Raw genomic sequence first — 14,694 nt, 5'->3', positions numbered from 1 at the left:
CTGCCTTTTGTATTTCCCAAACTGGGATGCACCCTGTAGTGGATTACATTTCAGTTTCGTGGCTCATAGAGATATTTTCAGTAGCACATGGACAGGCTGCAGAGCCAGCCATTCACCTCTCCTGGTCCTCTCGAGGTTCACACAAGATCACACTTGAGCTGAGCACCATTTTCTGTGCATGCTAAGTAAGGCCTTTGCTTTCTGCACTAGAATTGCTTGTGTCCTTGTCTAGCTCCCTCACTAAACATAACGAAATTTATTACCACTCACCTCTGAATCAGTTAAGGCAAGACGAATGGGTGATGTGAAGAGGACTTGGTGAGTGCAGACCAAATGAATGCAAAAGCAACACAAGGACATACAGTTTTTATTTGCAAATGCATGCTGCCTAGTAAATATCTAAATGCAAGTGAATCAAAACATTCATGACTTACCAGTATCTCATGAAGTAGTTGGAATGTATTCTTTAACTCATGGGGTGGAGCTGTTTCTAGTTGGTTCTGAAATATTTTTTAAAAGCACAAAGATTCCAGTAAGTCTTCAGTGAAAAGCAGGTCGGAGTGGCAATCAACAGTGCTGGGACTCCAGCCTAAGTTCTACCACCACCTGGCTGACCTTGGGCAAGTCATTCCCTTCTCTGGGTCTCAGTTCCCCAAATGCTAAGTCTGGGGACTGAAACAATACCACAACCCTCCCTGCTATAACCCTCCATGATATTTCACTACGAAATTAGGAAGGAGAGAGGGAAAGAAGCAGAAAGGAAGGGAGAGGGTTTTTAGTTTCATTAAACCGGCCTCAATTTGTACTTATATTTCATTTATACTTATTCTGTTTTGTTGACTATTCTCGAGTAGCTATGAGAATGCTAATTAGAGTGTTCTGAGATCAACATGCTGTGAGTGAAATATAAGAAAAGTCTGCTTAGGAAGTAGAAAAATCTGTCAAGACACACTAAATGAAGAAGCAAGGCTGAGAAAACTCACAGCCCTGTGCATTTTAATAACCTTACACACACCGTGCAGTGGGAGAGGACACTGCATGACGACAGGGCGTGTGCAAGGTGCCGGGTCTGGCACTAAGTAAGTACTTCACGTATCAGGCCTCACTGAATCTACACTATCTGTGAGGTCTGGGCAAATTTCCTCCTGTTTTTCAGAAGAGGAAACTGTCCTTGGTTATATAATTAGTAAACAGTAAAGAGAGGTCTCAATCAACCCTGATACAGGCAGATCTGTACAGAAGACACTGAGGGCAAAACATGCGTTACTAGAGCTTGGAGGCATGACCCACTGATCACAGCTACTTGTTAACACTACCTGTATCACTATTACAAATCCTGGGGCAGGCAAGGTGTGGGAGAAACCAAAATATCTCTTGTAATTTCACACAAAGAAGACTGGAAAGCCACGTAACCGACGTGACAATACTGGCCCACGGGGAAGGGTGGAGAGGAGACATGGCTGGCTGGTTAGGGTCGAAACGGACTTTGCATATTGTTTCACAAAGAGAATGAAGCCATGTATTCTCCACGGAATTAAAAATTAAAAGATTAATAACGAATAAAAATGGTATGCATAGGCTTCAAGGTTTTTCTAGTAATCCCTAGCAAGGCAGTAGTTAAGAGCACAGCCCTGGAGCCATACTGCTGATACTCAAACTCCCACTCTGCCACTTACTGGTTGTGTGAGACTGGTGTCTTCAGTACCTTCAATACCAGTATCTATACCTCACAGGACTTACGTACTAGAGAATTAAGTGAGTTAAATACGAAATATGCTTGGAACTGTGCGTGGCATCCAGAAAATGCAACATAAGTAATTACTACACACTGATCAGAGCTTCATAATGAACTACATATATTACTACTTCATAAGGTGAGAAAAATCAATCTACTTTTGATTTTTTAGATGTGGCCTAGGGAAATAACCTTAAACTTTAAAACCATTTTATACAATAATGGTCACCATAGCATTAAAGTATTATTCTTAATAGTTAAAAACTGCACCCAATGCAAATGTGCCTCACTGGGAAGGGAATGGCTGAGTAAACTGTGATACATGAAAGATACATGAAATACACTCAGGTAGCTTTTAATGATATGGAATATCATTGAATATAATGTCAACTGAAAAAAGAGGGCACAAAAATCATACAGACAATAAAACCCCAATTATGTTAAAATATACGCATAGAAAATAAAAAGGAAACGTGAGAGAATATTCATGCTGATCATCATAAATGGTGAGATTCTGCATTTTTTTATTCATTTAAAAAATGAGTCTATACTATTTTTATGATTAGGAAAACAAAGTTATTAAAAGAAGCAAGTGCCTGGGAGCCAAAGCAATGCTTTCCTAGGTCTCAACTGCAGGCTCGCAGGCTACCACAGGTGTTTACGGGGTCCTACCTTGATGAAATGCAGCATGGTGAAGGAGAAATGCTCGTTACAGAAACAGCAGTACACCACCATCTCGATGAGCGCCAGCAGCGAGCCCGTCAGCTCTCGAAGAGCAAACATCACCTGGTGAGGTAGAAGAGGAGTGTTTCTTTTGTCACAGTTCACTGTTAAAACGCTGCTTCCGACTTTCACTGAAATCTACTCAGATTAAGGACCATCAACACTGCCTCAAAATAGTTTGAGTCTGTCTGAGAGTTAACACAGTCTGTGCAAATGTGTACCTTTTCCTCACTTTTATCAGTCACTTTTATCAGACTTTAAAAGGGAATCTCCCCCATTAAAATAACCACTGATAGGTCCAAAAAATACATGACGTTAAGCTTAAAAAAAAAAAAAAAAGAGATATAGCACAGCACTGTTGATATAAATAAAAACTAGTATGATTATGTTCACCAAGTCATATATATAAAAATCAAGTTACAGAACAAGGATTGGAAGATTACATTCTTAAGGTGCAGTAGCTCTGGATGGAAGGGAGAGGAACCTCAACAGGAGGTTGTGAAGAGCTCACTTCCATACTCCTGAGGTTGAAAAACCCGTATGCTTCAGAGCTGTAGTATTTCAGGACCAAGGACACACACAAGATTGGGAATAAACCCTCTGCTAACAAATGGAATGACTGTGACTCGGCGGGGGACAGTGGTATGTGTGTGCCATATACCTCCTCCTGGGACCTGAAGGCCCAATTCTTAGTTGCAGGGAGGACTAATAATATTCTTTCCAGCTACCTATTTCTTTCTGACATGCATACAGGAAGTAAAACTAATTTGAAATAATTGCTTCTTAACTATACTCCCCTATACGAGAGTAACATACAAAATACAACTAATAACAAAAGGTGTTTTTTTTCCTCAAAAAGAAGAAAACAGATAAAAGGAAAATGGCGTTAGTGGAACAAGGACATACCTCTAACAGGTAAGGTTTCCCTTCAGACAAGAACAACAGGGCTTCGACTTCCTCGTGGAGGGGCAGCAGAGGGCTCGAGGGAGCAATGCTGATAGGCGGCCGTTGTTTAAACACACCCGGAGCTTTAGGAAATCAAAGGAAAAAGCCACCTCGTGTTACCATGTGAAACCGACGTCTACAAGGTACGGCGACTGCCTCAAGATTCACACACCCAACTGCTGACCATGTACAGCCGTCTCTCACGGTCATGAGACTTGAGGAAAGGCTTCCTCTCTCTTTCAATGTATGCCCTGGACTAACTGTTAAATCCCTAGACTCCCAGTAATTCACACCCAAGATAATCCTTTCGAAGAAGTTTAAAATGAGAAAAAAAAAAAAGGCCCAAAGTGCCTCTGAAGAGACCGAGGACAAGGCACTTCTGCTGCTTAAACAACTGCCAATGCTGAGCAGAATCTCTCACGTGGAAGGGGTTACCCTACACACTAGAAAAGCAAGGACGCTCCCTCTCAATTTTCTTTTGCAGACCTGTCTGAACTCACAGAGGAGGTAGCTTCATCTTTTAGACTGGTGAATCAGAATTTAGGAAGCACAGTCTAGCTCACGACTATACGAGAGCTCCCCCACATTGCTTCAGAGCGCCAACAGTGTCTCCAGGTCAGAGGGATGCACTGTGATTTTAATCTAGTTTCCTGGTCAGAAGACGTGAAAACCCTGCCATAGGCTCTGGGGTCAGAGGCTTGTGTTCCACACTGGCTGCTCCACCTCTGACCACCTGTGAGACGTGGGAGTTACTCGCGCTCTCCCCATCTTAGCTCCCGCACACTCAGAAGGGGAACCGACCTCACAGGTTTGCTGAGGGGGTTCAACACAACAAGCTGAGAGCCGCAGGCGCGGCACGACACGCGGAACACTGGGGCCTGTGCAGCAGCTGAGCTGCACAATCGGTGCTGCTGTTGGTGCCGTCAGCGTAAGGCCTGCCAACAGTGGAGAGAGGCAGCCTTTAAACCCAGACTGTTTTTAAATGCTTCTATATCCCACCCCAAATAAATTACTGACTTTCTCTTGTGACAAACTAGTAAAAATAAGGTGAAGCGTAACATGAATTGAAACAAAAAATTTTAAGCATCCCTCAAATACCAAATAGCCAAATGAGAAGCCACTAACATACATTTAATTGCCAACATTATCATTCTCTACGTGTTGCTCACAAACTCACCATCTCTCCATTTCCTTGACATACTAAAGACAGGTTTTGAAGCTTACCAACATTCCTCTGGGAAGAGACATCTGAATGCAGGACAAGCAATGCCACTGTGTTGTGAAGGTTCCCAAATTCTCGTGCTTGTGCAGAACTCCACCGACGGATCTGTTGTCGGAGAAAATAAAGTGGGTGTTAGTGCTCTGGTGAGAAACGAGTGACAAGGAAGGAAGAGGTGCGTGGGTGCATGATATTCTGAGCCACATTCTTTCTCAATGTTTGACAGTACAAGAGATCAAAGGACAAAAAACTCACAGGTTTTAAGCCAACTTAAGAGTGGCTTAACACAGATATATATGTATTTGTATTCTAAAACAAATACTATCATGCAATCCTATTTAGGCACTGAGCTCTCACCATGTGCTAGGTAATCTTCCTGCACCAGTACAGTGGGGAAAGCCCGTGAGGCTGGAGGTCTGCAGGCCTGGCCCCCTCTGCCACTCACTGATCTGTGCGGATGTGGGCGAGTTCTCTACCTGACTTCCTTGTATCAGGACAGGGACAACCTACCCACTACCTGTTCCGCACCCACTTCATGGTTGGGAGGACCAATGAAACATTAAAGGTGAGAACGTTTTCAAACTTATGTGCTCCATAAATGCAAAACAATATTAATCATACAATATAACATCAGTAATTAAACTGAATATTATTTAAATTACAATGAATTTAAAATAATCGTCAGTGTTAATGGAGCCCCTGATAAGGAAAAGCTTGAAGTAAAAAATTGCTACTCAACATAATATCAGCACACAGAGCAAGTTACTGTCAGTGCATTTATTTAGGCCACACTGTGTGGCACGTAGGATCTTAGTTTCTTAACAAGGGATTGAACTTGTACCCCCTCCAGTGGAAGTCTTAGCCACTGGACCACCAGCGAAATCCCGTTTTCAACATTAAGGAGTCAGAGTGGCTAGGTGGTATGACAGGAAGCTGAGAGGAGGCCTAAATGACAAGTCTGTCTCCCTTAATAAAAAAAGGAAAGCTTCCCTAGGCAGTGAATCACAGACAGTGGAAACTAGAGCTTAAGTCCTGTGATCCTGAACGAGTCACAGTTTCTCTCAGCTGTAATTCTTGCCCAAGAAGGGGGATGAAACTACCTGTTTTACTGAACTGTGAACTTCAGAGGTAGAGCATGAAAAGTAACTGGTTGTGTCTGGCACATAATAACTGCTCCATACATAGTATTTATCATTACAGCATGTTGACATTTTGTGTATTTTAAATCTATCAAACAGAAGAAATACAATGATTGGAAAAAACACACCAACATAGGACCTTCAAACAGGAGAGTCCTTTGAGGATATATTTGACTCTGCTGCTGCTACTGCTGCTAAGTCGCTTCAGTCGTGTCTGACTCTGTGCGACCCCATAGTCAGCAGCCCACCAGGCTTCGCCGTCCCTGGGATTCTCCAGGCAAGAACACTGGAGTGGGTTGCCATTTCCTTCTCCAATGCATGAAAGTGAAAAGTGAAGTATATTTGACTCTACTATTCCAAAAATAGTAGAAAAAAAAAACCAAAACATTTCCCTTTCATTTTCTGAATATGAGTATCACATCTGCAGCAACGTTGCTCAGCACTTAATGGTTCAACTTCACATGTGAATAATGGCCTGTGACAGCACCCAGGTAAGCACCTCCACCAGGCCTTGCTCACAGTCCCAGAGAGTGAGTGGAGGAGGACCCGTGTCACTCTTTCTGAAGGCTTTTGAATTCCCCGGGCAGAACCCATCTTTCCTCCTAGGACACTTGGCACTTCATATTTTGACTGATGTCTGAGTTAGTCATTCCCACTGGTTATGGCATTTAAAATAAATTCTATGAGGAGGCTGTAAAAATAACTAAACTCCAAAGAATTTTAAAAGCTATACAGCACTTGTTGTACCTGAACTCTGATGAAACTTACAAAGAGAGACACTGTGGCTATGACCAAAACCGTGGCCAGATCACTGGGCTGTATGAAGGAAAAGCAGGCAGTACCTGGGTGCTCTGCCGGCTGGCCCCGAGGAGGAAGCTGATCATGTGTCGCAGAGCAGAATGCTTCAGAAGGAGATCCCCAGCCTTAATCCCTTGCTGTCATAAGAAACAGAGAATGACAAATTATGTTCTTATCCAGATAGAAAGCTATTCCAAAAATACAGCCAAGAGAGAAGCTTTAAGTAGAAAGTGTTTAAATGCCACAATTTACATATAGAAAGTACTTGTTGAAAACCTAACAGCCCTGTGGGGCTGCACAATGGCCCCTCATTTCAATGCAGACTCTTGCTCCAACAATAAGAAATCACCCCCACCTACTTATGCTGGATTCTTACAAATAATATAACACAATTGAAGATTTTTAAAAAGGAACACTTGTAAAATTATATCATATAGGTCCTATGTTGACCAATATAAATGTTTTGCATATATAAAATTCCTTTAGACTATAAATCCCTAGTGGAAAAAAAAATCATTTACCTTTTGCACAAAAGTGTTGAACAGGAAAAAGTACTGAGCACAGTTTTTACAATTTTCGGGGACATCTTTATCCAACAGAGCAAGTAGTACCTCCAGTAACTGATGAAGGCTCTTTAACTGGTTAGAGGAGAAATTACATAAAGAAAAAGAATGTAAGATGGACATCTGTAATAGGATTAACCTGAAATAAACCACCATAAGAACAAAAGGAAAGGTCTGATTGATACAATCCAGTCTCAGATTCAGATGGATTTATGCTTTGGAGAGCAGAAACAGAATTATCAATTTGATCTTCCAGGAAGACTGGTAGAACTGTTGAAATAATGAAAGAAAAGCCTAGTTTTGCTTCCTCGCCTTCAGACTCAAGGGCATGGTTCCACTGCCTAATGGTCACATTTTCTAAAAAGCCCAGTTCTTTCTGTCTTTTAAAAAAAAGGCAGGGGTTTTAGAGGAAACACTTCTGAATCCCTCCCTCCACTTTGCTACTTCTTCACATAATCACAGATGCAAAGAATAAAAAACACAGACACAGGCAGAGAGGCTAGGAACCAAGCCAATGGAGCAAATGGAGAGCAACAGCCTGACAGAATGACAACGGTAATATCAACTCAACTGTGAACTTACTTGAAAGCCCGCTGACGCCTCATGGAAAGCTTTGAAAAACATTTTATTTGTTTAGAAACCATTTTGGTTATCACATTGCTTCTTCTTCCCCTCCCACCCCAACTGTTTCTGGACAAGTCCCTGGAAATCCATGTGTGACCTGAGGATTGAGACCCGGCTTACTACTCTTGTCAGTTCCTTTCCTCTGGAGAAGGCTCTCATAGACTTTTGAAATATTCCCATCCATCCTGTCATGCTCATTATAAATACAGTAAAATCTACCATGCATGTAGCATTCCATTTCAAAGTGCTTTCCAATATAAAGTGGGTGGCAAGTGGCACCATTTCCATTAAGGGGGAAAATAGACATAATATAACAACAGCTGAGTATCAAGTGGAATTTACTGAGGCCAGTGGTTTACGTCCTCCACCACTCCCTTCACTTTCCTCCCCCTGCAGTCCTGCTTTTAGAGGCTGGTGGGGTGATGCGCTATGGCCTGACCCCATCTGTAGGTAGACTGCATTGATTCTGCCTTTATCCTTTGTTTGGGTTGGTACATGGGAGGAAGCAGGAGCGGGAGAACATTCTTACATTAACTATCTCAGAGAACTTCCACAGGGTACTTCAGAGCAACGGTATCCAAGCTGTCCTAGGCAGCTCCCAATGACTTATTTTTTAATATTCTGCAACCAAGTAAGGTTTTGTGAAGAATGGTTCTGCTGTATAAGCTGACTGAAAGCCACTGCCTTAGAGTAAACCTCCCTCCCCTTTCTTAGGATTCTTGGAACTGAGACGGACAGTGTTCTTCTTCTAGGTCCTTCCTGAAGAGTATATCTGACCTCCTTCTCCATCCTGGACTTAAACTTGTCTGCAAATAGAGCGCCCTGGCTCAGGAATGTTGAAGGAACTAAGTGCTTGGGTGCCATGCGCTGGGACTGCATCAACGGCCTCCTGCAAGGACTTGCTCAGGGTTGAACAGTAAAGCCAACAGCTGAATTTGAAGCAGCAATTCCTAGAATTTACATTTAGCTCACTGAAACACTGCCTCCAACCAACGTTTTTAAGGAGCCAATTCATTCTGAATACAACATTTTTCAAAGTTTTCCATGTAGTGTCAGCTGTTTGAAACAGCAAACTTGGGACGTTACTGCTGTATTTGCTAGGACTTAACAGATTGAATAATCAGACTCATGTCATTTATGTCCCTAAGACTTAAAATTTGGGGGAAACTGAGAATGGTAATAAATACCATGTTGTTTGAGCATGTGTGGAATTGTGAACTAGAAGAAAATATGTTACAGAAAACAGGGTTAGGAAGAGGAAGAAATTCAGAATAACAGGAACAAGCATTAGGGAATAACAGAGATCAAAGAAGGAGCTACTGTGGCCAGTGCCCCTGGATGGATGGCACTGTCTGGTTCGTTGCCAAATGAAGGTTCAGATCATGAACATAGCTCCTGAGGAAAGAGACAAAGCCAGGGGTGGCTCAAAATGACTGCTGGTCTAGACTACAGACTCTAGACTCAGGCTGGTCTTTACGCAGAGAGATTGAACACAAACTCTTGGGAGAAGACTCTGAGAGGGAACAGTTCTAGACAGAAAGCCCAGATGCAGATCAAAGCAGATCTGAATTCTGAGCCTACCCTGATGTCTGGGATCTGAGGAAGAGAGGACAGAACGCCTTCCAGCCTGGCACTGATCAGGACGTCAGTTCACGGAACATGCATTTTTATGTGGAAAGTTACCAGACTCTAATCCTAGGCTTCTTTTCTTATTATGTGCAATTTAAAACATTTGGTAAAAATAGAATGTGTAAACAGTATTTAGAAAACGAGACTGACCTTATCCTGATAAAACAAGGCACTGTCTAGGGTCTTCTCCAGGATTGTGGCCACAGCAACGCGTACTTCTCTCACATTGCACTCCAACAAGAAAATCCTAACAGAGAGAGGAAGATGTGTAAAAAGGCAAAACAGATTTCTATAACCCAATCTTCCCAACACGGGTCCCACCTACTATCCAAGGAAAAAATTACTCCAAAATGTCAGTTCAAGTCTCCTGAGTGTTGGCACACACAGGCCCTTGTGAGAGAGGAAGAAGATGAAAGAGGAAAAATGAGACCTTTGCACTCGGAAGTTAAGATTTTTTTCTGTTTCTTCCTTCTTTCCCCCTAAGATGAGTATCTGTATAAATGTAAATTTGGACTTCAAGAGATATAAAAGCAAAGAACCTAAGGTTTTATAAATTCCATTTACTCAGGAGTAATTTTCCCTGGCACCCCTTCGATTTCTCAGAATAGGATACTAGTTAAGAGTTCTCAGTCAACACAGTACTTCCTAAACCCTCTGTTCACCTACATTGCCATCCAATTTTCACTTCCCTTTCCTTTGCTCTCCCAACTCTGACTTATTACGTGGTCCTCCTAGAAGCATGTGAGGCTGAAAATGTTCTGCTCCCTTCCTTTCTTCTCCTATGATGATGACAACGAGAGCAGTTAAGGTTTACCAGGCATGTCCATTATATTTGATACGTCCAGACACTACACTGTTTGCTGAAAAGGCATGACCTAACCCAACCCTCTGCACAGCGAGGTGGTAGATGCAGCAGCCTCAGGTGTGGTGGGGGTGGTGGGGAGGGGCGGGGGCGTGGGTGGCACCATCAGTATCCCTGGGGCTGGGTGAGAGTGATAGCTACCTACCTTAGAGCAACGGGGTAACTGCATGCATTCCCACATGCAGTGAGCCCTTCGCTGCTTCATACACGCACTCTGACATGACAACCTTTACTATAATCAGCACAGTGAAAACTTAACTATTTCTAATATTTCTTAACAGAAAATTCTCACTGTTTCATGAGCAAGATTTAAATACAACATAATTTTGATGACCCAAGTCAAAACTGCCCAGATGAGGCGTTCTTTCAAGTCACAGCAGTGAAAGCTGCCCACGTCTCCGTCTTGAGGGCAGGATGAGCTGACAGCCCTGCCCTCCTTCTCCCCATAGGAAGACAAGAGAGGAGCTTTCCAAGGCTGCTTCACTTCTGCTCATTCCAGGTAACTGTTAATGCTAAGCATTAGCTACCTAATGTGAACCCGACACAAAGGCTGTCCACCATCCACTAAGGTTCTAAGTGATAACTCTAGGAAAGTTTACTTCTGTAATATTTGGCCCTAGGGGTCTGATTAGGTTCAGGCACAATTCTTTTGGGAAGAACATTAATGGGGGTGCTCCACATTACCTATCACAGACATTAGGAAGCACTGTGAGAATGCAAAGAAATCCAGAATACGGGCAACTCTATAGGTCGAATGATCCATCTCACCCCAAATACATGGCATGACAGAAAAAGTGGTGGGGATACGGAACGATTACAGATTAAAAGAACAGGAAGAGACATACACACCAAATACAACATGGGAAGCTCATTTGGATCCCGATTTATACAAATTCAATGGTAAAATGACGCTTTTGAGACATCTGGGGAAATCTGAACATGACTGTGTATAGGATGATATGATATGAAGGAATTATCATTTTTGTTTGGAGTGACGATGGTAAAGTGTTTATTTTTTTTTTTTTTTTTACCTTAACCTGTTAGAGATATATGCTGAAAAATTTAGAATGAAATAATGATGTCTGAAGGTTACTTTAAAATACCTCAGAGAATAAAGGTATGAGAATGTGTAGAATAGGAATAAGTAAACATGACTGGCCAAATGCTACAACCTGAGCTGGGGACAGGTACAGGCTCTCTACTTTGCTGTATGTTTAAAAATTTCCACAGGAAAAAAATTTTTTTCAAAGATGTAAAGTACCCTTCAGGTTAGTAATTTTTTAGATCAATTTAAAAGCAGTATTTGCTTCTAGTTTCGGAGAAGTCAATGGTACCCCACTCCAGTACTCTTGCCTGGAAAATCCCATGGACGGAGGAGCCTGGTGGGCTGCAGTCCATGGGGTCGCTGAGGGTCGGACACAACTGAGCGACTTCACTTTCACTTTTCACTTTCCTGCATTGGAGAAGGAAATGGCACCCCACTCCAGTGTTCTTGCCTGGAGAATCCCAGGGACGGGGGAGCCTGGTGGGCTGCCGTCTATGGAGTCGCACAGAGTCGGAAACGACTGAAGCGACTTAGCAGCAGCAGCAGCAACAGCTTCTAGTTTAATACTTTACAGTTATAATTACACTTAAAAATCTCCCCTGAAGAGGACTACATGGAGGGGTTGATCTGAGATAACAGCCTCTTCAAGTTCACTAAGGTATTAATATAGTGCATATTTATTCTTTTAGTTGTAACACTGACAACTTAAGTTGTATTAAAAGTGCTAAAGAAATCAGTATTTAGAGAAAAGTGAAAGTGAAGTGAAAGTGTTAGTTGCTCAGTTGTGACCAACTCTGTGTGACCCCATGGACTGTAGCCCTCCAGGCTCCTCTGTCCATGGGATTCTCCAGGCAAGAATACTGGAGTAGGTAGCTATTCCTTCTCCAGGGAATCTTCCCGACCCAGGGATCAAACCTGGGTCTCCTATGTTGCAGGCAGATTTTTTTTTACTGTCTGAACCACCAGGGAAACCCAATTAGAGAAAAAAGAGAATAGAAAATATTAATTCTTCAAATAATGAAATCAGAGCAATTGATAATGATGAGTAATTGGGTTTTATAAAGAAAGGGACAAAATATAATAAACTCTAAAAAATGTCAGAAAAAATTTAGATTAGGTAATTTACTAAGATTCTTTTTACCATGTAGGAATTCTAAGAAACCAAATCACACTTTCAAAGGAAGTTACTGAGTTTTTCTGGAGATATTTAAGAGCAAGCCTGTTTGAACATAAAAGGGAGTTAAATAAATATTTTGCCATATTCCTTTCAAATGGATGGGTCTATGATGTTCTACTGCTTAACACAATACTCAGGAATCCTGATGGGAGGATATTTTGGAATTGAGCTGGAAAAATGGGTGAAAGATTATCTTTAAAGTAAATTCTAAAAGGACAGGCAAAAATACTTGAAAGACACATTGATTCATTCTTTCTTTATGAACTGTATGCATGTATGTACACACACATACTGAGCACTTAGGCTTGCCAGGCTCCATGTGTACAGCAGGGAATCAAACACACATAGCGTCTGCTGTCAAGAAGCTGGCGTCTTTAGAGGGGACAGGCAAAACAAAGGAGCACACCCACAGGGCGGACCTACTTTAAACTGGGCTGTCCGGAGTGAACATCCTCTTTGCCATCTGATGGGTGAGAAGGTGTTTGCTATGCAGAGATGAGGGTAAACTGTTCTAGGTAGAGGGAACAATAGGCAGAAAGGTCTTTGCAGAACAAAGAGCTTAGTGTGTTCAAGGAATCAACAAGCCGGTGAATGCTAAGATAGGAGGATAGTGAAACACACAGGCAAAGCCCACATTCAAGGGAGGCCTTTTGTGTTCTATTATGGTAAAGATTTTGGTTTTATTATGAGCAATCAGAATCCACTGAAGAAATTTTAAGCAGAGAAGTAACATGATCTACCTCGTTTTAAAAGGAACACTTTTGTTGCTGTATGAGGTACACTGGACTAGGGGGAGGTGGAGATACTAAATGGGCCAATGTTAGAAGCTCAGACCTAGAGATGAAGGGGAAATGGGATCAAGAGTTTCTAGATCTTAACTTGCCACTGGATGACGAACTCCCTGTGAGAAAGGAGTGCATTTCTGAATTCCCTGTGGTCTGCTTTAGGCTGAGAGGTATGAGAGTGAATTTGTATGCTGACAGCAGTGACCTGGTAGAAAATTCTGGAAGATAAAGATGCTGGAATGATAAAGAACCAACTTCCTTGAGAAGCCTTGCTCATGTAGAGAGATTCATTTTGAGAGGCGAGAGGACACTTCCTCCATCCCATCAGGAGGAAAGGAGACGGGAAGAGACTGGCTGGTGTGTAACTTGTGACAGGGGATGGTGGGCTGCTGCTCATCTGCTAGACTTGTGCCTCAGTGAAGCCTGAGGCAAGGCCCCTGGCTAGGGTGGTGAGCCAGGACAGCTGTGGCAGAGGGAAGGAGGAGGTCCCTGGGGATAAAGGAGCCTGGACACTGAGAAATCAGGGTGCTCGCTGCAATCCCCATAGGAATGTTGAACTCTCTGAGGATACGAGAATGAGAGGGAGTAAGGTATAAACATTCACAGTGATTGGACCATCTTGAAAAACAAAATTACTTTTTAACTACAGATACACAAGTAAATATACTATCACAGGTAACACACATCAAAAGATTTTTGAAAAAGAGTATTTTAGCCAGAATCCAAACATATAAGCAATACTGCGGTATTACTGTGCAGTAACCCAGGACTGCTGATCTTTATCTGACACCAGACTGTGAGTCCCTGAGGGGACAGACTTGTATTTGAGAATCCTCTGAGTGACAGGGGTTCAAGACATGCCTGCCTCTGAGCAACTGGCTCTCTGCTTAAAATGGATTCCAACCAGAAAAATAATTTCAAGTTGAAACACAAAGCGTTACAAGAAACTTCAGCCTTAAATCACTGGAAGAGAAACAAATTTCTTTCAACTACAAGATACTGACACTTACTTTATCAATTCTCGTCCTTCAGAACTAATGAAGTATTCAACTAGCCATTGACAAGCATCAAAACTTTTTGAAAGTAATGCTTCAATAGTGGCAATCCACTCTTCAGTGTCAACCCTTTAAAAAAGCAAAGACAGTGATGTTAGATAGCCCGGCAAATAAATTCATGGAGTGTCTTTCACTTTTTAAAAAAATTTTTTTTAACTTTTCTCAGGAGTAGGGTGGAGGATAAGTATGTATTCAATGATTGCTGGACTAACACAGATAGTTAGTTCAATCCCCAGGTCTGGATATAACTTTCCCCAGGTTCTAAAGGTAAACAGCATCTAAAACTTCTACCACAGTTATTTCTTTTTCTATTTTTTCCATCTTTCCTCCTGGATTAGAAATTCCTTAAAAATGTCTTCAGCATCAGAATGTATTAGAAATTGCCTTCAACTATT

At 42.1% G+C, this 14,694-nt stretch overlaps 1 protein-coding gene across 3 annotated transcripts in view; it reads right to left on the bottom strand.

The window, feature by feature from the left end:
- The window catches only part of USP24 (ubiquitin specific peptidase 24), a 153,474-nt gene that overhangs the window by 11,919 nt on the left and 126,861 nt on the right, over window positions 1-14,694 (bottom strand). For all 3 annotated transcript variants that reach the window (XM_025288649.3, XM_006049602.4, XM_025288650.3), the window contains 8 exons: window positions 14,255-14,368; window positions 9,526-9,622; window positions 7,081-7,197; window positions 6,604-6,696; window positions 4,628-4,730; window positions 3,365-3,486; window positions 2,408-2,521; window positions 435-500 (listed from right to left, as the gene is read on the bottom strand). In XM_025288649.3, coding sequence (XP_025144434.2) covers window positions 435-500; window positions 2,408-2,521; window positions 3,365-3,486; window positions 4,628-4,730; window positions 6,604-6,696; window positions 7,081-7,197; window positions 9,526-9,622; window positions 14,255-14,368 — 826 coding nt within the window. The remainder of the gene's footprint in view (window positions 1-434; window positions 501-2,407; window positions 2,522-3,364; window positions 3,487-4,627; window positions 4,731-6,603; window positions 6,697-7,080; window positions 7,198-9,525; window positions 9,623-14,254; window positions 14,369-14,694) is intronic.

Source organism: Bubalus bubalis, chromosome 6 (assembly GCF_019923935.1).
Source record: "Bubalus bubalis isolate 160015118507 breed Murrah chromosome 6, NDDB_SH_1, whole genome shotgun sequence".
Classification (NCBI taxonomy): Eukaryota; Metazoa; Chordata; class Mammalia; order Artiodactyla; family Bovidae; genus Bubalus; species Bubalus bubalis.
This window is presented reverse-complemented; position numbering and strand designations above follow the sequence as displayed.